The sequence below is a fragment of the Haliaeetus leucocephalus genome, unplaced genomic scaffold, assembly GCF_000737465.1.
Source record: "Haliaeetus leucocephalus isolate CR32 unplaced genomic scaffold, Haliaeetus_leucocephalus-4.0 Scaffold162, whole genome shotgun sequence".
Taxonomy (NCBI): domain Eukaryota; kingdom Metazoa; phylum Chordata; class Aves; order Accipitriformes; family Accipitridae; genus Haliaeetus; species Haliaeetus leucocephalus.
Window position 1 is genome coordinate 2,862,502 of NW_010972598.1, and position 23,442 is coordinate 2,885,943.

General features: G+C 37.1%; 1 protein-coding gene across 1 annotated transcript in view; it reads right to left on the reverse strand.

Annotated features, from left to right (window-relative positions):
* Positions 1-21,513, reverse strand: part of FMN2 (formin 2) — a 162,012-nt gene extending 140,499 nt beyond the window's left edge. Inside the window, exons 1-2 of the mRNA XM_010562944.1 lie at positions 19,517-21,513; positions 1,482-1,648 (exon numbers count right to left, since the gene is read on the reverse strand). Coding sequence (XP_010561246.1) covers positions 1,482-1,648; positions 19,517-21,461 — 2,112 coding nt within the window. The 5' untranslated portion in view covers positions 21,462-21,513. The remainder of the gene's footprint in view (positions 1-1,481; positions 1,649-19,516) is intronic.
* Between the last annotated feature and the right edge of the window lie 1,929 nt (positions 21,514-23,442).

Below are 23,442 nucleotides of genomic sequence, written 5' to 3' on the forward strand. Positions count from 1 at the left end.
CCCCCGGGGGGGGGGGGGGGGGGGGAGTGAGTGAGCAGCTGTGTGGTGCTTAGTTACCGGCTGGGGTTAAACCATGACAAACCTGTTTATAAGTGAGGAGAAACTTTTTTATAAAGAATATTGTATTCAATACTATGAAGAAGAATAGATTAGCTGAATAAATGGTAAAACCAGGAGAACTGAAAACATTGCCAGACTGTTTTAAACAACCTGAAGAATAAGAAAAGTGTCTTTTCCAGTAACTTTCTTGAGCATATTTAGCCATAAACACTTTCAGATGGTGTTTGATTTTAAGTTGCCTGAATAACCACAGTTTTATAGTCACAATCCATTTTTCAATTAATTTCAAAAAGCAATTTGAAAATGTTTTAAACATTGTTTTTTAAAAAAAAAATGAAGGTTGAATATTGTTAGAGGCATCATGGAATGTAGATAAGCTAGGTTAATCTAGGAAAGCCGGGTTGGTTTTTTTTCAGAATTAATTGGACAAATTTATTTTACCCATTTTCCCTTCACCAGTTGTGTTAAACTATTCTTCAGGAAAGATGAGAAAGATAGACTTAAAAAGACTCATGTTCTCTCGTATCTATGTCAATCATTTTTTGAGTATTTCTAACCAAGCTTCAGCTTAATGTGTAGGATAGGGATGATCATAACTATACCAGTAAGGTATTTAATGGATTAGTTAATATTTGTACATTATTTTGAAGCTAATTAGTGAAGAGAAAAACCCTGATTATCTTCAGTCACATAAGCCAGCACAAAGAAGTGTCAAAGATAAAATTTAATTTAGGGATCATAAAAATAAGTTCACTGTAAAACTTCATGAGTTGTACAGTATCACACAATAGAAAGACATCCTAATGTTGAATTCATTATCCAAGAGGAAGGAAAAGTATGTTAGGCAACGTCTACACAGCAGTTTTGTAACAGTATGCAAACACCACCAATAACAGCACTCTGGCCAGACAGCCTAAAGACACAGATAACACTGTAGCTAGAATGCCAGCAAATTTGCACTGATCCATGCACTATTTTTTACCAAAAGTCTTTTCAGGAGGAAAAAATTATCTAGCATAGACATCCCATTTGGGTTCTGTAAAGTTTTGCGCAATGCTGTTTTCTATTGTTCCTTTAATTTGTATTTTTGGTGAAGCAGCTATGGGATTGAAGTGTCGGTAGTCTACAGAGTGCTTTGATTCAAAGAAAAAGACTTAATGAAAACAACAAATAAAGAAAAGTATAGCAGACTAAGATATGAGTTAAAAAGTTAAGAGAGCAAGTTACGGGAGAACCTTTTAAAACTTACGCTTACCTGGATACAAAAGCGTACACACCTGAGCTCAGAAAAATAGCTGGCCACTCTCATAAGGGCAATTTTCATTAAAAGGGCTAACAGAATTCTCTCAGGACTCATAAGCCATTGATAAATCATGTCCCGCTTGGTAAAACAGACAAAAGATAACTTTTTCAGTACTTACATCAAACGTGGGTGTGCTTTGCTGGGCACTCTGATTACAGGGTTCTCTGAAGCAGTCAGTGAATGGAAGCAAAAGACCCATTGCAATAATGCGAGAACATAGTTTTTCTGCTTCTTCTTGTGGTGCATTTTCCTGCTGGCTGAAGAGCTTTTCTAGCAGAGTTCGTCCTGCCAAGGTGATGACACAGATCAATAAGAATTTGTAGCTATCTACGGGACACAAAGATTAAGGCATTACAATGTGTATCGAAAATCTCAACTATTAGAAGTAAAAATATGAAATTAAAAAAGAATTCTTGAGAAAAGTATCTGATAATAAGTCTTTAATATTTTATATTTCTATACAATAATTCAAACTGATCTGTAGCCTGATTTATCAGTAAATTGAAGAAAATGTACATTGTGTTGGCTGCACTGTGGAGGAGGAACAAAAACCATGAGATGCCATTGTAGCATCAATTTCCTATTTATATTATACAATTGTTCGGATGGGAAAACCAAGATATTAACAAGAAATGAAGTAACTTTTCCAAGGGTGTCACACAAAGGTATTATAGAATCAAGTCTCCCAACTCTTGGAATGAGTCTTTGGTTTTTTGAATCATAAAATTATGACAGTCTTCAAGAAATTGTGCTCTGTTTCTTTGGAGAAATTCTCAATAAAGGAATAATAACAAAAAAAAAAAACCCTGATAACTATTCTGTTTAAAATTGTATTTAATACAGCTCCAGAGCAGCAGAGTGCTCCAAAACAAAATGCAGTGCTACAAGCAGCAATTCAGAGAAGTAAAACTTCTGAAGAGTGGGGAGAGATTTATTCCTATTATAGCTCGAGATTTCATGATCAAAGTATTTTCTTTGTTATCTCACTAGAGCATGAAAGGAGGGCATATGTTATAAAGTATGTTACAGGAGACAATGCTAAAAGTTTGAAAGACTGTTATACTGTGTGCAGTTAACCAAAAAGAGACTACAAAAATTAGTTATACATGCAGGCTGTAATAAATCTACATTGTAAGAATATTAAATTGCTTGATTAGGCTCTAAAATGTTAAAAGATGCCAAAGTTAAGATTTACAGGATATAAATAAAGAGATTAAATAGATCTACTGGAAAAGAAAAGGCAGACAAGGTAATAAATTTAATTTCATGTTTTAGCATGAACTAGCTGTGAATACAATTTGTACCTAAATCAGTTTCTATAGTCTGTTTTTTCCACCCACTCACTGGAAACGAAAGGTATTTTCGAGAAAAAATATATTGCATTAAGAAAGCACTTTAGTGTCATTTAAAGAAATAATAATAAAAATAATAATGATGATGATGATAATGTTAATACTTCTGTTTTTTACATACAAATGCAAGATTTCTGGTTGAACGTTGATTCTATTCAAAATCTAAAATTTCCCAGGCTTTCTGAACATACTAAAAAGATTTTTCTTTTAAACATCTGGATGCAATTTAAAAAGGATATCATAAGTGACATTTAGCCCAAAGTTTCTGTATTATTTTCATTTCATGTGGCACTACAGCCTAAAATAAACAACGCATTAAAATGTTAGAGGTTATTGCTAAGATTTTCCTCTCTACATCTAAAAATCTGATAATTCTGAATTATAAACCCAAGTTTCCTAGCCTTTTGTTAGATGCAATACAGTACATTCAAGGGGATAAGCTTGTAAGATACACAAGTTTTGTTATGTTTGCTAATTAGTTTGCCTCTGTTCCTTGGTTTCACCACCTATAAGGTGATGCCAACAAAATTGCTTATTCAGCATATCCTTCTATTTAGCTAAAGATACAGTTCAGTTGTTAAATCTTCAAAATCGTTAATTAATTGAAGATAGGCTTTCTTACTGACTGATATGCACTGTGATTTTTAACAACAATTTACCCACAGTTGCAGCAATGTACAGCAATCCCCTACATGAAGAAAGGCAACAGTATGAAACCACGGAAGCGAAGTGCAAATAGGGAGCTATCTGCCAACAGATGTTTTTGTGATTTGTTGTAGTAATTTTTCTTTGGGGTTGTAGTTGCCAATGCTTAGTGGTGATGTAAAAGATCACTAAAAGAAAACCCTATCTACTGCCCTCTTACTGTGATAAATGGATTCTCCTAGCTATAAATATAGAGGTTAAGCTATGTAAGTTTTAGAAAAAATTAAGAGTACAAGACTGGCATCACACTGGCACCAGAGCACCAATAGGTAGCATTTCTGGGGCAAAGCACATCATATTACCATAGTATCACCTTATATCACTGAGTAAGTTCAGCAACAAGGAAAGTTGTTTAGTTAAATGAGAGACTGCAACTGATGAGGATGAATGGGGAAGTCAATGCTTTACACTTATCTAAAATGCACAGAAGAAAAAATAATAATAAAAAAATAACAGAGGAAAAGCACTTTGCGCACACACACAAAATAGAACTATGCAAGAAAACTATACATTTCTTCATGCTATATTAAACATTCAAATGTTATCCATGACTTTTGAATGTCAGACTTGATATATCTTTTTATTTTTTTGTCTGGATGTTCCAACGTTTAAATAATCCTATCAAGTTTAGAGTCTTCTCCTGCACATCCAGAAGCAGAACAGCCCCCTCCTTTCCTTCTGTCTCCCCCTCCCCCCACCCCGGCTTTTGCTTTAACCTAATTAACAGGGATAATATCTGTAAATGACAAAACAGGAAATGAGGCCTTTTATTCCCCCCTTAATCCACTCACTCATTTGCTAATTTTTTGTAGCACTTCTTAACAGTCTTGCTCAAGATCAAATACTTTATTCAGAATCTTGCCATTCAGTTGCAGTTTAATTCGTACAGTGGTTATTAACTATTGTTGCTTTTTGATTATTAACTATTGTCTAAACATACTTTAGCATTCAGACAATATAGAATAAGTATATATGTAAAAAAGTCATTAATGAACTTAATATATTTTACTGTACTTTGTATTACTTATGTCATTTTGTCCCTCTGAACCTGAAGCATTCTCTCCAGTGTATTAGTAGTCTCAGAATAAATAGGTTAGTAAAAATTGTTTAATTGTATTAGCTAGCACTTTTTTAACCTAAAAGAATCAATCATTTATCTCTAGTACTACTAAGCTGTTCTTTGCATCAAATATACGTTGAGTCAAAAAAATAAAGGTTCTCAACACAAAGGTAATAATGTTCGGATAAAGCTGCGCTCTAACACAGCTTGTGTGTTCCTTACAATTGCTATGGAAACCTGAGGACAGACACAGAAATTTGAATTACAGAAATACATTTTGCCAGTTCAGTTAACACATTTTACCAAATGCAAGCTGAAAAAAGTTCCATTTTCAATGCATAGAGAAATAGCTTCACTGCGAACAGCTGTGAAAAAAAAAATCTGTAAGAACAATAAATGGGTTATATGTTCAAAGCACTTACTGGGCAGTGTATTTAGAACAGACTGTTAAGCCACTAAAGTTTTGTACCTAACCAGCTAGGGCTTATCATCAAACTGAACAGTCATTACATGTGCCAGAACCATCCATCCCACATCAAACATAAAACCCAGCCAAAGTTATAAAAAAGACAACACATATTTTCCTTAAAGGGGACCAAGGAGGTAAACTCTACCAAAAGAAAGTGTGTCAATACTTGAGAGCGTTGCTCATTTCTGAGACAACACCACACCGTGCTGTACCACCTGACAGATGGAGTAGCCATGGCACTGTAGTTCCAGACAGGGCTGAAGTTATTCTACATGGGAGAACAACATTTGAAAGCCACCGCTTACCAAAAAGTAGTTCGATCCTTGTTAGAGGCATCTGATATTTCCCTTTCATGTACTTTCAGGTAAAAGCCAGTTGTCACTACAGTAAAAACGTTCCAGCTCCAAAGTCCTCTGTGGCCTGGGGAGGCTGGTGCTGAGTCCACCCCTGCCCCACTGCTCTCTGACCTTACCTGCGCTTGAACTGGTGTCAAAGCAAGAGATGTTTGTGAAACAGCAGGGGTCACATTTATGATTTTGATTCAGGGCAAGATGAAATTTATATTTTTGTTTAGGTATAGCAAAAAAACTCTTTAACATTGGACTCCACAGGCTTTTAACTTTTTTTGTTTGGAACCAGAAATGGTTTTCCAGCACCCTGTCTATTTGCACTACACGTTAAATTAAAATGACTTTGTGTCTATATGCTTGAAATTGACTGTACAATGTTAATCCCTGAATCTATTCATTAAATGGCAAAACCAAAACCACAGCCATATTTAATGCATAGGCTAAATTCCAGTGAACTTCAACTGCAAGATTTTGAGCCACAATTTTTTATCTTTCGCTTATAAACAAAGTGCAGCAACAACCACCTTTTTCCTCAGACACCATTAATCACCTCATATTTGTAACTTACATGGGTAATACCTTCAACAGGTGAAGATGGTTGCAAATAACCTGGAATAATTAAATGATTAATGATTTCATAATTATTAAATGACCAGCTGATTTCTGTTACAGGGATTTAAATGCAATGGTAAAACAATTTATCTTGGTTGCCTTTACATGCTATGAAAATAGTAAAGAACAAAGAGCTCTCAGATCTTTTTCCCTAAAATAAAAAAAAAATGGGAACTTAACATTTTAAACAACTTTTCTTCCCAGAAATCCCAGGTCATGAAGTTCCTGAAGCCCATTCTTACCTTTCCCCTAAGTATTAGTTTGGTGAGAGATGGGAGGCATACTAAGTTTTGAATTAGAGAAGAACTGCAGCTAAGTTTCAGCCTTAGATCAAATCAGTATTCTGAGGATCTTGCCAAAACCCTTCACCAAATAAGATGACCACAAACTCCTAAGTTATTTTTTAGGAGCTTAGAACGACTTATTAAATCCCAGTAAGGGTTTAAAAGACTTTTTTCTTTTCTTACAAAGGATTACACAATTAATTAACTAAAAGAATGGGAACATGAAATTAAGTTTGGAAGTAACAGGTAGTCTGGCCTTCTGTGGATATTTAGTGATACTTTTGCTCAGGCTCAGCCTGTGTCTTCTGGCTCAGCTTCCAAATTCCATGTTCTCCACCTCCATGCCATTTGCTGCTTCCTCCCATTCCCATGAAGATGAAGCACTATGATCTTGTCACCTCCTGTACAACATTACAGGTCTTCATCTCATCCCTATGACCAAGACTTGAGTAACACTCTTCATCAAAACCACCTCTGTAGAACCTGTAAGCTATTCACTGCAGAATGAAAATTCACAAGTCCCAGTATGGTTTCAATTCATACTGCCTCTGTTTTTGAAAAATGCAGGTAACTGTATTCTTGAATGATCATTTTCAACTTTAGATTTACTGCAACCGTATTTATTCAAGGGCAAGGTGAAGGGAGAAAGGAAGCCTACCCCCACCAAAAGTCATTCTACAAATATTATTTCATATAATAATGAAACATTGTAAAATATTAACTATTATATCTATTATATGCTATGCATATAATCATTTCATATAATAATCCCACTCAGTACTGGCCTAACACTGCCACAGATTCTCCCTTGGCCTGGAGAGATGTCTGTGTGTATGTATCACACCTCCTTCCATATGGCAGCAACTGCTACAGAGCTTGGCTGTCAGTACCGATAATCTGAACCACCTTGTCTGTCATGACCTGGACTATGAGTCACTTTTGATGGGAGAGGTTGCCTATTTTAGAAGGAAGCACGTCTGGTCTTTCCATTACAATTACTTTATACTCCAGGGCAACCTTTTTTCTCCTCAAGCAGACACTAAAAATAAGGATGTACACTTTTCCGAAGTGCAGGTTTGCCTTACACTTGATTGCCTATGGAATTACTGAATGTTGAAAGCACGTTCAGTACTGTCCACAGACAAATACAGGCAAAATTCACATTATAGCTCTTTTCCTGTTCAGCCTGCTTAGAAGACAAACCTTTTGAGGAACAACAGAGTAAGCAATAAAATCCTTAAGAACTACCAATACCATGAGCATATATTTGTGTTTGCTTAATTATTGAGGGGAGGGAGAGGGACAAATGGAAGAGAGAAACAGAAGAAAACTACTGTAGTCACAGACATACTGAAAAAAAATCACACATGCGTGCACTGAGGCACCACACTACAGCAGAGCTTGCAATAATGTTTCCCTGAGGATCATGCTGTTATAACCTCACATTTATCTTTAAAGATGTGTCTCCTATCGTTTCTCCTATCCTCCTTACGCTACATTTGCAAAAGCCTGGGAGCACAGCTGTCAGTGAGCACAAGTTGAGACAAATGATCAAAATGAGTTATACTCCAAAAGCTCCCCCTTCTGCCAGTCTCCTGCAAGTCTCTTTTCTAACAACCAGAGCGCTACACCACACTTTCACCATTAGCACAGCAGCTGCATCAGCAAATCTTAACCTATACAGACTAGAGGCAGACTTTCCATTTTAATTTTTCCTAATGCAGAGTGAGCAGCTTCAGTGTAATACCAGTTCTGAACACCCTAGCGAGAGTCACGTCAAGGGTTAACAGTGACTCATGCACGTACTGCTTAGGTCTTCAAAAGCTGAAATTGGCTTGCCTTCTTTTCCCCAGTTTACTCTTTTTTTTTTTTTCCTTTCCACTTTAGTGAGATCAGAAATGCTCACACAGCAAAGATATTTCATGAGCTTTGAAGCCAGAAGTACCATAAGCTTTGCTCTATTTTTGGGAGACAGTACAGGAAAAAAAAGGAAAAGGAAAAAGAGATGGACAAAATAGTGAATTTCCATTTAGCATATGTTTTCTATTAGTTTTACAAAATATAAAAAGACAGTTGTAGTCTTCTTATGGTTTTTCATTTACAAAGGATTCCAACTGTGAACATAGTTCTATAAATTAAAAAAAAAAACAAAAAACCAAAACAGAAAACAGGGAAAAAGAAAAGCTGATTTCTACAGCATTGAAAAGTTAGGAAATATGCAATTTGGCTATCTGCTGCCTCATATCTCTAAATCATTCCTTCCTTCCAAATATTTTCTGTCTCCTTTTCTGCATGTACTACCATCAAGGTCATGGCTAAATCAGGCCTAATTCATCTGGCAAGGCACCTGAACTGTGCAGCACCAAACGTTCCCCAGAATGCCAAAAGAGGACAAATGCGTCCGAGACACAGAAATACTGCAAAGATTTCCATATTTGTAGATGAGCTAGTAATTGCAACTACATGTAACTTCTTAAATACTTCACAAGTTTTACTCATTCATCATATTCCCCCAAACTACACAGCAAAAACTTGCTAAACTACTTCCTAGGGGCAAATCAATCACACTTCATTTTCACCTTTCTGCTGTTTAATGTACTTTCCTTAGTTTCAAATATACAAGGCACTGAGTGACTACTATTTCACATATAAAATCAATATTTCAAAGATCAAAAGTATTAAATTTCCTTAATATTTTCCTTTCATTGCATAATCTTATCAAATTTCAAGATAGTTTTTCTGCTAACCTGTACCAGTCAGCCTAGACATAATGTACGACACATGATTGCTGAGAAAGAAGAGGTTTTCAAAGTTGCATGTGGAACCTGGGGAATGAAACAGAACTGGAAGTTGGTACTCTAGCCAACTCCTCTTCAAAGAACAAGTCCAAGTCCTGCATAAATGCATAGCCAAGTCCTGCATTTATAAATGCATAATTATAGAATTGCACTAAAAAAATAACAGATTGATTTAGTCTCTTTCTTGCCTGAAGCCTGACCTGGGAGATTACACCCAATATTCCAGGATTAGAGACTTCATTTATTGTTCTTTTTCACTTCAGAGTTTCTAATCCTCTGCTGATTTATGTTGGGAAACTGTTCCAGATCTCTCATCCTGTGAGGTTGTTTTAGCTGTTTCACTTTTGGGGGTTTTTTTTCTTTTTTAAAGGGGATTGAATGTTCATTGACAGATACTTTCCAAAAACCACGTGACAGTTTTCTCACAGCCTGGTTATATAAAACATGGAAAACCCACCAAACAACAGGCCTGCACACACAACATGGTTTCATAACAAAAAGAAGAAAAAAAAATTGAATCCTTCCATTATGAATAAACACAAAGTAAGTAGTAAGTCTAATTTCCAAGCAACATAAACCTTAAAAATGACAAAACTTGTCAAGGTCTAGGGTTATGGTACAAATTTCTATAATTCAGTCATAAAGATATTTCCTTTTCTTTTTATTAGCGTAATAGCTAATATCTGCATTCACTGATTGTATGTATGTTTCTAAGGGAAAAAAACACAGAAGTTATATATTGATTTCTTTATATATTTATATTGTTATTGTCATATTATATATAATATGTATTATATTAATTTAGTCTTTATTTATGTAGTTATATCATGTATTTAGAACACTACTAAAGTTAGGGATGTGTGGAAATGCCCAAGAGGATTGTCCTTTTTTCTCCGATGTTCTGTCTCCAGATTTCCTGGCTCTGTTCACATGGATGGTATGAACTGAACCCACATGCCATCTTAAATTCAGAAGTCAAAACCAGAAAGTCTGCCTAAACAGGAGAATTAGGAAAAAGACATACATCAACACTTTGTGGCCCTTTGCCCCCAGTTTTCTATGCCTGTCTACACACAGTTCAATGTAACTTCGATGTCAGAAATATATATTTATTAAATTCCACTGAAGAATGTATCAATTGATGAATTGATTACATTCATAGACTCTTCAAACAACTAGAATAAAATGACCAATTATTAATTTCACATCTGTCAGTCCTGTATCTGATTATCACAGTAAACACCATGCTTTACTTTTGCCAAACTGTCTGAATCTTTTGGCATCTCAGCGTCCCTCCCTTTGCATTATCCCATCTTTTAGTACACTCCTGACTGTTAAAAATTTTCCATGAAAACTCTTGACTAGCTTTAAGTTAGAACCACAATATATCAATCCCTGTGCAACTCAAGCAAGTAATTTTTTCCCTTATTTTAGCCCCACAGTTATCACTAATTATTTAAACAGATTCCAGATTATACAAGAGAGCTTGAATAGTTGTATCACTGAGATTTCAACTCACTCAGCTAGAACAAGCAGTCCATTATGCAGTTACAGAAAGAGAATCACATAATGCTAACAGCTTCAAGTGCTCAAGACATCCCCAAAAAAGCCAGGGAACACATGTGTGTGTGCTCCCTTTTGGAAGGAAGGGCACAAGCTGCCACTGGCAAGAGAATCCTGCTGCTGCCCCCACGGCCACCACAGCACACAGGGCAAAAGTGGCACCTCATACAAATGCCACTGAAATTCTTTCAGAAATGCCCTGATGGAAGCAGCAGAGGTCTGGCAAAACTTTGACAATGGATTCCCCCCGACACACACACACACACACACACAAAAGACAAGGAAAGACCCCAGATTTAATGAAGTAAAAAGGATGTTACAAACAAAGTTTTCAAAACACCCCATCTCACTCTTTATCCATAACATCCTATGGTCAAACCAAGTAGCTGTATTTTAAAAAAGCTTGTTCCACTTGTGCTGGCTAGGAGACATGGCAACACCACCAATTGCAGCATACCCAAAGTGGTCTTTTAAAAGATTACTTAACCATATGCCATACTTGCACAAATCATGCTAAAAAAAGCTGAAGCAGTCAGGTCAAAAACTGATTAATGCAGACCTTGGTCCTGATGAATGAACTCACGATGCCAGCCCAGTTCCTAAGTTTGAAATCTGTATTATAATACAGAAAGACAAAAGTTTACTGAAAATTTCACTTGGTGACAAAAAGGTCGAGTCCTGAAAACATGAATGCCAGGACAAAGGTCAGGACCCAGCTCTACTCTTGCATTAATCATGCAATAAGCTTCCACAGCCTGACCAAGCCTATCACAACACTAGGTAGAAGCAGACCAAAATGAAGCTGTTCCTCTCTGGTGGAAGAGAAGTAACATGATGATGTCCCTCATCAAAACCACTAGTCATTTTCTTCTTCAGGTAAGTGATTTTCAGTGTTGCCATTTTGTTCAGAAACCTGGATGCATTCCTTCCTACCAGTCTTGCTTTGTCTAGAAAGCAGCTGTACATAAAAAGCTATCAAGGTAGTCTTATTGATCTTTGCTAAAACCATGCTGCATTTTGTTCCATTTTTCTTTACCCTTTTATCATATGCCCAATAACTAATTATATCTTATAATTTCCTCCTTCAAGATTCATTCCAAGACCTTGCTTGTTGCTGCAGTCAAAATAAGATGACTAAAATTGCCTAGATCATTTGCAATAACAACAATTTAACTTTTTCCAAAAAGCACGTATTCTAACTTTCCTATCACCAGAGCTTCAAAACATATTAAAATGTTTGTGATGGCCTGTGACAGTGCCTTCAGAATTCTTGCAGATTGGCAAATCTTTTAAATATTCTGTCTCCCTAACTTGAGCATTAGTCTCCTTGAAATTTTGCTTCCACAGTGACTAAGATTTTACACCTTTCTCCCACACTGAATTTTCTGATACACGACATATATATAAACACAGTAAGCTGAGACAACGTACTAAACTATGTTTTTATCACTACCTTTCACTAGATATATTTTTTGTATATATAATATATATAGTGAAAGGTAAGACCATATCTTATATGTCATTATATATCTTTCAGAAGCTGAAGTTTTTAAATCCCCAACTATAATACAGCAGTAGTACACAGTAAAAAATACCTTTCTAAAAAGATAAACAAGATGCACCCTCCCACAACATTGTATGGCATGTCTCCTTTCACCTTGATGTCTCTTCAGATTCTAATGCAGTATTATTCCAGATTACAGAAGTATATTACTAAAGCTTTCCTAATTATAGCAGATTATGATAAAAGAGAATCTATATGTGTTTATCTACTGAATATTTAGGCACCATATGCATCTTTGGCAACGGTCATACTGTGTTCTCCAGGTGCTTAGGTTCCTCTCAGCAAGTATTTAATTCTGCCCATCTTTACCCTTTTAGTTTCTGTGGTGATTTGCGATGTGAAGACAGTATTCTGTGCCAGGTTCTCACAGACTGCTGGAAAGCCACAATTCTTTCTGTCTAGCTCTTTAAAGTAAGAAGCTCCTCTGATGTCTTTTTGGGCACCTATTATTAACAGCATCTTTTGTCAGTCCAAACTGATACACACTGTTCTTTACAACCCAACTTTGTAAACCTTCTTCATTCCCAATGGTTCTACATTTCATTTAACATTTAATGCAGTCTGGCCCATCTCTGCCTTAGAAGTAAATCCAAGTATTAGCTCAAGCAGCCACAGGTCACAAAACACAACTGAACTGAACTAGCAAGCCTCTGAAGTCGGACAGAAATAACAAATTTCTTTCAACCTACATTAGAGTCCCAGCCTGCCTTAGTTTTCTTTCCTCTCCAGGACCTGTGCACCCAAGCTCTGACAATCTTCTCCAACTTTAACTGCTGACTTTTTAAAATTTATCACAATTTACAAAAGCTTTTCTTCTCTGCATCCATAAACAGAAACTGGTAAGATGAAGAAAGTGGAAAAGCAGAAAATTAGAAATACATTCCATGAAAAAGCAAAATATATACATGCATGCCTGTATATTTGTGCAGATATATTCTTCTAGACTTCATCTGAATAAAACCTAAGCACATCTCCCTTACTGTAACTGGACCTTCATGTTCTTTCATTGATGTAAGCAAATATTTCCCTCAACTATTTCTCAGCATACTATATTGTCTTGACTCTTCGTATGACAAAATAGTGTTTAGATACACACCCTCTATTATGAAGTCAATGTTTTGGTTTTGGTTTATTTTTTTTATATTTTAGTTGTTTTAATGAAAACCACCTTTTCTTCCTTGACTGTTAGTAGATGTTAATGTAGTAAATTATAGCATTATTGCAGCATTGACTTCTTTTGTACTGTGATTTTCTCCTTAACAGTGCAAGGAAGAGGAAAGGATAAAAGTTATTTTTCCCTAGTAAATGCTACTTACTATGTGTCTTTGAGGGACATCTGAGCCAGATATCAGCATCGAATAAGCTCTAGAATGAAAGCTGCCTCCTGTAATTAGTTCTACAGTAAAGTTACCTATGCTTCCTCCTGATTCAAATTCACACCAGGTTCAGAGCTCTGGAGCTCCTGATAAATTTCATACAGATCCTAAGACAAAACAACTCATACTTTTACTGACAAATAAGAATGTCTCAATGATAAATCTCATTTGTGACTAGGCTTACCTGCCACTATTTAGCTTCATATGTCAAGACACCAAAGAGATTAAATTCTCAAGCATTTTTGTACTTCTCTATTTATATATTTTCATTTAATTTTATGTATATTAGGATTTACTTTTACAACTGTGATGTTGTTTACACACACATATACACAATCTCATAACCACTGCATCTTATTGTTGCAAAACTAACTGACTTAATGGGTTCTATCTATCATCTATGCTTCTACAGATTAAAGAAGGTATGTTTTGTATTTATCTGAGAATAGAGCAAGGTTTTGCATCAGAAAACACAATCCACTTCCTATTCATGGTCAGAAAGCCTAGCTATTTCCATCAATGTGAAGGAAACTTATTCTGGACAGTAGCAATATGGAAATAAAATGAGGAATAGTCATTTTGTACTCAAGGTAACACAGACCACCTCTTCTGTCATCCCTAACTTGCTTTACATGAGCTGCGATGTAGGAATGCAGGAAGTTGCTGCTGCTTAAAGGAAATAATAGTGTGACACAGCTCCTGAACCCACTTTGCTGCCTTTTCTAAAGCATTCAATGAAATGCAACCGGCCTTGTATTATCATATGAAGAGGCAGGAATGAGGTGATACAATGTAAAGTCCTCATATCCTTCCATTGCCTTCCTTTCACAGCTGCTCACTGCTTCTCCCCTGTTCCCCTTGTATCAGCTCACCTCATCTCCCCAAAAAATAAACTGTACGCATAAAAGTAAGTTTCCAGAAACTGTTGTATTCCACCTAGCCACTACAGAATGATGCTTTTAAATGTACCTAATAATAATCACAGTCACAGAAACACCTACACATACACACTTCACCACCACTACTCCTTATGTAAGTTCAAATTTTGGCAGGAGCAGTTTATAAGAAATATACTTGGTCATATTCTGAGCTTGGTTAGACTACAGCACAAACAAAATATATTGGGTAATTAGTATTTTTGCATTTTCTGTCACCAAGATTCACATTAGAACTTGATCCTTCATATACAGGCAGCCTAAAATATTCCTACAGATGCTTTCCAATTCCAAGTTTATTTTTCTTTAGACACCACAGCATGGAGGAAACAACTGAGACCTGCTTCAAGAAATAGATTTTTTTTTTCCTGCAGAGGCCTATGCACAGGTTTTTTAAGAAAATGGGCAAACCACCGACCTAAGCTATTAAATAATTTATAAATATTTTAAAAAATAGTAAAGCACAGTTAGATCCAAGAAATATATTCAAACTTAAATTCCACATAACTATTCCCACTGGAATAATCTACTGTTCTTTTCACAGAAATAAAATCACTGAAGCATATGATGTCCTTCAATGACCAGTTCTAGCCAGATCCCATGTGTGATGGATATTACACCGGTACTGTGTCTCAGTTCCAAGCAGAGCTGCACAGACCTCCAGCAACAAACTGTCCCTTTTCCTTTCCCCCCTTGCACCCCAGGAGACCAGCAGGCAATCAAGACAGCACACTTCTACTCCAGACACAAGTCAGACTGCCAGTCAGACCTCAGAATGGAGTTGCTGCTCAGAAAGAGATTTCCTGAGAGATGCAGCCACTCAACGCCATGACCAAAACCTGCTACTCCCAGTGAAGATCTAGATAAAGATCAAAGCATTAATCATGAGACCTCATCAAAACAAGCCTGTGGCAGCACTGCATTCCAGTGACTTTACTCATGTTGCTCCGATTCCCATATTGCAGTGTTGGCACCCTAACATTAAAGCAACTTATCAGCACTTAGCAGTCTTTCAATAACATATTGCGGCCCATTTTCAAACAGAGTTTACTATAGTTGGAGTGCACTATTGCAGCCCTTTCCCCCCGCCTCCAGGTTTGGGTTTAAAAGGCAAAAAGAGGACACTCTGTGTAGTACATGATCCGGTATCACATGAAGGGTTGCTGTTGGGCAGCTCCCTTAGTTACAGGGGGCTGCACTACCCCGCCATCTGATAAAAGAAACATTTGTATTACTGTTAACAAATATCATCAGTGAAACAGTAAACCGTAAGTAGTCTTAAATAACGGTTGCATGATAAACAGTCTCCTCAGGATGCCAACAAATACATATTGTGTGCATCATCACATGAATCAGAATGAAAAAAAATCCTTGGGAAAAAAAAAAAACCTTGAAAAAGTATCTAAGAAGATGTACTTTATAGCTCAGAAACAAACTTTGATTCTGTTTTTTCAAGTTTTCACATACTTATCTATACTAAGACCTTTGTATATGCCTGCAGACACTGCACTGGAACTTCAAGTGGGTGCAGATGACATTAGCATAGCACAAAAGTGAGATAAAGTGGCCTTTGTGAGGAGGCCGGCCCTCTGTGGAAATCAGAAAGTAGCCATGAGCACACAAGCACGGGACTGACTTCAGGTTTTGTTTTACGGTAACCAGGACTTTCTGTTTGTTTGTCTCCTGTTTACAGCTAGAGCAGGACAAATATAAATCTCTGAATAGAAATTTAAAGATAAATGATTTGTCTGAAAGAGATTCATGCAGCAAGTGTGTTACAGCCAGCCAACAGAGATTAGAAAGGGCATGGGTTTGTCTGGGTCAAGTTTAATTACCATCTAGGGCAGCTGATGGGACTCTTGCATTCAGTTTATGTAACTGACACCCTTACTAGGTCCTCTGCAATCACTGCATGTCAAATTAACATGAGGATAAACTCTTTTTTATTAAATCAATCTATTAGGCTCTTCCATTTCAGTTATGTTAATGTTTGTAAACATCAGTTTCCTTTTCCCACCAAGACACTCTCTTAATGTTAGTGCAAATCCTTCATTGCCACATACCTAAGTGAGAGAGCCAACCCTATTAATTCAGTTCAGCTCTTGTCCTCCTGGGACCACAACATAAAAGCCATGACTCCACTGTGCATCAGGTAATCTAGAACTTGTAATTACTATCACTGCAATTTCAAATACAGCTGTCCTCATGATAAAGGAAATAGATCCGATGCCTGAATTACAAAATGCCTATAAGTTTGTCTACACCATATTCCTAGCCAATGCATCAAATCTGAAATACCATACTTTACTTATTTCTATATAAAGCAAAATTAAAATATGTACAGCCTCCACCATTCCAGCTGTTGGCTTTCATCTACATTTTACATTAAAACAGCCTTAGAAGAATTCACATGGATCATTGTGAAAACCAAATGGCACACAGCCAAACCACAACACAGTGCAAAAGTAGGCCAGTCATCTGCATAGAACCTGCTGTCATTAAAATCAATGACTAAAGCTTTGTGGAATATTTTACTTGATTCTAGTTAGAAATGCAGAACAACACTGCAGTCATTGCACAGCAAGATGCTCTAGGCAAGAACCTGAATTTTTTTTCTTTAAAGACAGAAATGAGCCACTATAACGAATGTTATTTCTAAAAGCCTGATGGTAATCCCTGAATTGATGCATCTTATGCATGCAGTTAAAATACAACATTTTTCAAAAGCAGTATTCAAATTACAAGGAAATTATTTCTGTAATTGTTACTGTGCAGACTGGTTTAAATAAAGAGGCTTTTCTGCTCTTACAGCAATGACAGCCAGTCTGTGGGAATACTAATGTGAAGTTTAATTTCCCTTTTTTATGTACACTACTTGTAATTTTTATATTCTTGATAATTTTCAGCTTGTAAACATATTTTTAAAAATAAGAATGATCAAAAAGAGATTAAGTGTTATCATGCCATTTCCCATTCCCTCATTTCAAGCTTTTCTGCATGAACTGAAAGGTATAATTGTCCTCTGCCTGTAAAGACAGCTGGTATGTACATGCAAATGAGGGTCACCATAATTTCCATAAGAGACAGAACTACTGTTCCATTGGACATTGGTCCCTTCACAACAACAGTCTAAAGTGTTGCTGGGAAAACACAATAAAACAAAAATTATTAATAAGTGAATCAAAACCTTGTGAGGAAATGTGAAAAAGTCTGTTTCCTGGAAAACAGGTCTCTAAAAAGTAATTCCATGTTCTTGAAGTTTGGCATATAAAATTTATTTCCATCATAGCACCACCATAAAGAAGAAAGTCTAATTTCTGATGATGCAATTTAAAGCTTTGCTCTCCAAGTTGTTTATAAGCTGTCAAATGTTGATAGAAAAAAAAGTGTGCTTTTTATATGCTATAAATCTGAAAGTAGTCATCACCTCAAATTGCAAAACTTCAGATAGGGATGTCTGAAATGAAATCTAAGAAAACAGGTGGAAGGGATTTAAAACACAAATAGATTCAGCTGACTTCACAGGGGGCTGGTCTCCTTCAGTGGGCTTTTTTGTGTATAAAAACTTGAATTCTAATTTTCAAGACTGAAATTGGGGACTTCTGTTCAAGACTACTGAGGAATGAAAGTATTCTTGTGATTCGAATCTGGAAAATAATGTTAATGCTTTACCCAAGTATTTCAAACTCCTGGAGCTGGCTGTTGTGCAAAAAATTAATTTCTGTTTCCAGACAGGTTCATTCACCAGTATTACTGTGACACCAAGCAGAGTAGAATGTGCACAAAGAAAGCAACTATGTATGCAAATGATTGCAAGTTACATAATTTTTAAAATCTACAGTATAAAACAAGATAGTCTTTTTATGCAAAACAGTTGTTGATAGCTTAACTATTTTCTTACATGGGATTTTTAAATCATGTCATTGTTCCCTTCATAAACCATACCATTTTGTTTAGTTTTCATAAAAGCACAAAAAAATTCTCACTGCACTTTTTGCAAATAACTTGGCTACATATATGGTTACTGTGCTCATGCATCTAGAACAGACTTCTATTCCAAACAGACCTGATTATAGATTCAGCTGTTCTAATCTTGTAATGGATGCTCGTAGGGCATGTTCGCTGTATTCTCTTAGTTCTACAGTTTTCTTAAGTGAAAAATAAATGGAATATATTGCTGAGTTTCCTCTGTATACATACCTCCCATTGGCAGAGGCCTTCTGTTTGTGAAAACATTAGCTTTATATAGAAACGTCAGATGGGGGGGAAGAGAAAGGGTAAAAAACCCCTCAAAGTACAGGAAAATATAACCATCTATTCACACTATTTAATTTGTAAAATCTGTATTCCTATGCAAGCTGCCTAACAAGCAAGGTAAAAGAATGCTTTCCTGAATGAGTCTCCTTATTTAGCCTGAGCAGCAGCCTGTCACAGCTACCAAATTGTACTGCCCCCAGTTTCCCTTCTCTTCTCCATTTTATGCTGCCTTTTCAAGTCATTAACATTTTTTTCTTCTCTTTCCCCCTTCTGAAGGGAAAATTGGTTCCTTTCTGTAGTGCTGTCCATCTGTGCTTGCCTGGCTTTTTCCTTTTTGCACTAAGCAAATCCTCATCACTGCCTCAGTCTAACACCAGGTGCAGCTCTCAAATATTTACAGTACATCAGAACAGTGCCTAGCACAAGAAAACCCCAAACAGGATCACAGTTACAGAAAGCTTCACATCTGAAAGATCTATTTATGCAGAGAGCTGGTCTGCCTACAACAGTGCAGCTCTTAGCATTTTTCAACAAGAATAATTTAAGGCATCCAGCCTTTTCCTGCAAGATTTAGACAAAGGAGAAAAGCAGAAAGAAAAACTTCAAAGAGTTATGCACTTCCTTTACTGGCAGTACTGCCAGGCTGACACCGAATAGAGAGGCTATGCTCATTAATGAAATGTGACTGTGTTTGCCAGACCAGGCCTTCAATTTTAAAACTGTCAGCACAAGTAAAGACAATAGTACATGCAAAGGACTGAATTCAAGTATTTTATATATATTCTCAAAGACTTTCTGGGAAAAAAAACCTTAATACATGACACTCACCTGAAAAGACATTGGGAAATGTCTCTGTAGAAGCCTGCACCCCTGAGGACTTTCTTGAATGAGTCAAAGGCACTCTTTCCGCTTGCAGTTTCTCTCTAAACCCCTTGTGCTCCAAGTAGCCTGCAGAGCCCACCTTCTGCGTTATCTCACATTTGTGATTAGATACCTCTTCTGTCCAGTCTGCAGAACGACTAAATAAACCTGCCAAACTAGCAGACCTCTGCTTCTTGATTGAGACTTTTTCTTTTTTGTGGAAGGACTCCTGCCTCCTTGTAAAAAGCGGACTCTGGGATGGGGAGGGAGAAGGTGAATGGTTGGGAGAACTCAGTTGCCTAGTTGTGGTTTTGATGTAACAAGGATTAATTAGATAGGGCTTAAAGCATCGGGAACCAAGCATCGGACTGTCTGCTGTCCCCTCAGAGGACAAAATGCCATTCTTCATTTCAGTGGGTAAACCATTATGCAGGTTCTCTTGACTGGCTGACAGAGTGTGTTTCCCTTCCTGAGTCTCAGCAGCATGATCACGGCCTGCATCTGAAATACCATCCTCTGTTACTGAGCCCTGCAAATCAATAGCCTGCACTTCAGCAATTTTAGTCTCAGCATCTGCTACCGAGGTTGGAAAAGGTTGTGTGGAGCTACGTGTCTGAGACCGGTTTTCTACTGCAGTTCTATTTAAATCATCTTCTAGTTCACTAGCTACAGCATCCACTCCAGCAACGAGCTGTTCCTGCTCCTCTATCAATAGCTTACGTTCTTGTGTTTCAAATAAGCCGTTACCAGGAGAGCCTGTGCCATTTACCGCTTCTTTCAGTTCACGTTCAGTTGCACAGGAGATGGGAATGTTTTCTGCAATTTCAGATATTGCTGGGAAAGCCCCGTCAGTGTCTGGGCTCCTCTCTTTGTCAGTGGTAGTTACTGAAAGAAACCGTTCAAAATCTAAGGGGGCTGCTTGTGAATTAGCCATGTGTCGGCCCATTGTTTTGGTGACAAGGTCCTCAGTTCCAATGTTAATTGCCCCCTGCTGCTGCTGCTGCAGTCTAATAGCTTGCTGGATATCAGAAAGCAAATCCTCTTGTTCTGTGGCTGAATGGAAACTGTATATATCCGTATCAGAGCCAGAGCTGGTCCTTTGTCCATCCTGTGTCTCCACAGCAGCTGGGACAGCTTCATTTCTGATTTCAAAATGTTCAACATCTGTGTCTGAGAGACCCCCTTCATCCGCAGAGATGCTTATATCTGGAGTTTTGGTAACAATTGAATGAGTACTGTCCAGCTCTCCAGCCTGCAAGGCCTGGCTTTCCAAAACATCCTCCCGTGAACTACTATTCCCATCTTTAGCCTTGGACAGATTTTTTCTGATCCTCAGATTTGAAAACACTGAGGCCCTCGAGTCTGACTTACCCTTCTTCTTACCGGATTCACTTCCTTTTGCATGCTTCCCCAGTCCCCTTCTGCTTCCCGATACCTTCTTTGTGCCATCTGTATCCTTGGGCCCAGAGGCATCCTCTCCTCCTTCGTGCACATCACCTGTATTTTTCTTTAGCTTCCCATCTTGATTCCCCATGATTTTTCGCAGCGCAACACCTTCAACAATCAAGCCATGCTCCCGTATTTCATTCCTTTGGCCTGCCGGCGAGATCCCCTCTAGCGATCCAGGTTTGTTTTCAAGCGGTGGTGATGCAAGTGAAGCAAATGCTTGCTGTGCCTCTCTCCCATCTGCTAGAGCTGCCTTTTTGCATAATGTGCTGCTTGCACTGGGCTCCGCTGGGACATGCTCAGTACAGCACTGAGAGCTGCAGACAGCTCCTTCCAATGGCTGCTGCTCGCTGAGCCGCCTGCTCTCCGGGCTTCTGCTGCACTCTTGTTTCTTTAAGAAGGATTCTGTGAAAAGTATTTCCTTTATAAAAGTCACTTCTTTTTCCACGGTTTTTATTGCCTGCATTGCAAGCTTGGCTCGTCACCAAATCATTTATAATTGCAGGACTTCGATGGTCAAGTTCCTGCAGGGGGGGGAGTTAAAGGAAGGTACTTTAATTACTCTGCAATTGTTCTCCAACTGTTTAAATGAATAAACTAATAACCTTGGAAAGAGAAATATTATGATTATTTAATAGTTTATAAGGTGCTTAAGCATATGCTACTTTGACAGATCACACAGTACCTCTGGTGATTTACATGTTTACTTTTTAAAGGTCACCAAAACACAATACATAATTTTAAAAGGATAGTCACTCTGAAAGTAGATAGAAGAAAGATAATAAACAAAAAGTTCTTTCCACAGTTTTAAAGAGTTGCACTTAAAATTCAATGCATTATGGTAATCACACTACAAAAAACCTCCCACAATTTGTATTCTGAGAAGGTAGCTATACTATTATTCCCAGGAGAATCAACTCATCAATATTAAAACACACCACCATTGTCTTCCCTGATAAGAACATCTGGCATGAAACAAGATAAAACAAACAAGAAAACAGCAGTATTCAAATGCTACTAAGGAAAAGGATACAATAAAGCATTCCTCTATTCCACCCTATATATTTAATAATTGATTTAGGCACTGTCACTTACTAACTATTTTGGAAACTTGTGCAACAGTTTTTACCAGTTGCTGCTTCTCGTCCATTTTTGGTTTAGATGTATAAGTATCAATACTTCATAAATATTTTTCCTGAACTTCCAGACAGGTACTCTCACTTTTAAAATTTAGATTTAAAATACTGGAATAAAAACACAAGGGCATAATAATGCCAAATTGCCAAGTTGGATCAGTTCAGCAGTTCAATATCTTGGTTCAACACTAGCCAAGAAGCAATTAGATAGATTTCTGTTTATGATTTATCATCTCTAAACTGCATGGTCTATTAGGTTCATTTTCTGTGAAAGACTTTATGCATTCCTCACACCTCTGAGCTTGTTTACTAGCAATTTCCCTTTCATCATAGGTTCCTTAAAATAATACATCATTCCAGGGAAATGCATCCTATTGGTTTACCTAACTCTTGCATTTGGTATCATTTTCTCCCTACCAGAGGTTTCACTTGCTTTCCTCTGCCTTAATACACATTAAAGAAGAAGAAAAAGAGTATCATTCACACTTTAAAAACTATGCAGGCACACCCTCACACACACACTTTTTTTCAAAGGATGCTAAATACCTTTACAAATCTGGGCTGTGGCCATTGTTAAAGTGCTGTTAATTCAGTTCGGAAAGAATAGCACCGTCAATAATACTTGCAAGTAAATAATTTTGAACCTATTATAATTTTTTCCATGTGCTTCTTGGTCACTTACGGCTCTGATGTAAGTCTTGTCCCAAGGGGCCTGTGGCTCAGGCACCAGAAGCCTTCTGTCTACAAGAACTCAAGTGTTTTAAGTGGATCAGATGACTGTACACTCAGTGGTTTGGCTTATTTTTTTTTAGTTTTCACTTATCTAATGAAGTGATTCATCTACTTTTTTTTTTTTCATTTTCAGCACTCAGCATTCATAAATATACTAGCAAGAGCTAGTATAGCAAAACCTGCAAGAACATGTTAAGTGATTTTGCTTTTTGACTACATTTCTGCTTTTGCCTTTTGTTATCCTACTTAGTTTCTAATTTGTTGCAGTATTTTATCTTTCACGGCATTATTACATACTTGCAAAAGGCATTTGAAAACTCAGGTAATTTCACTCCATCTGAAGGTACACAGTAAGAATTACTTAAGGCACAGTTTGAGGGAACTATAGTAGTAGAATACTACTTTGATGGGTATTTTCACTGACTAGAACTGACAAGGATCTAACCCTTGATTACAACTGGAGTACTTGTAGCTTCCCACCCCATTTAAAAACTGCCAGAAATTAACATAGTGCAGAAGTAATATAAATATACTGTAGACTGAATGTATAAGGGAAATGTAGAATTAGTGTGATGTTCC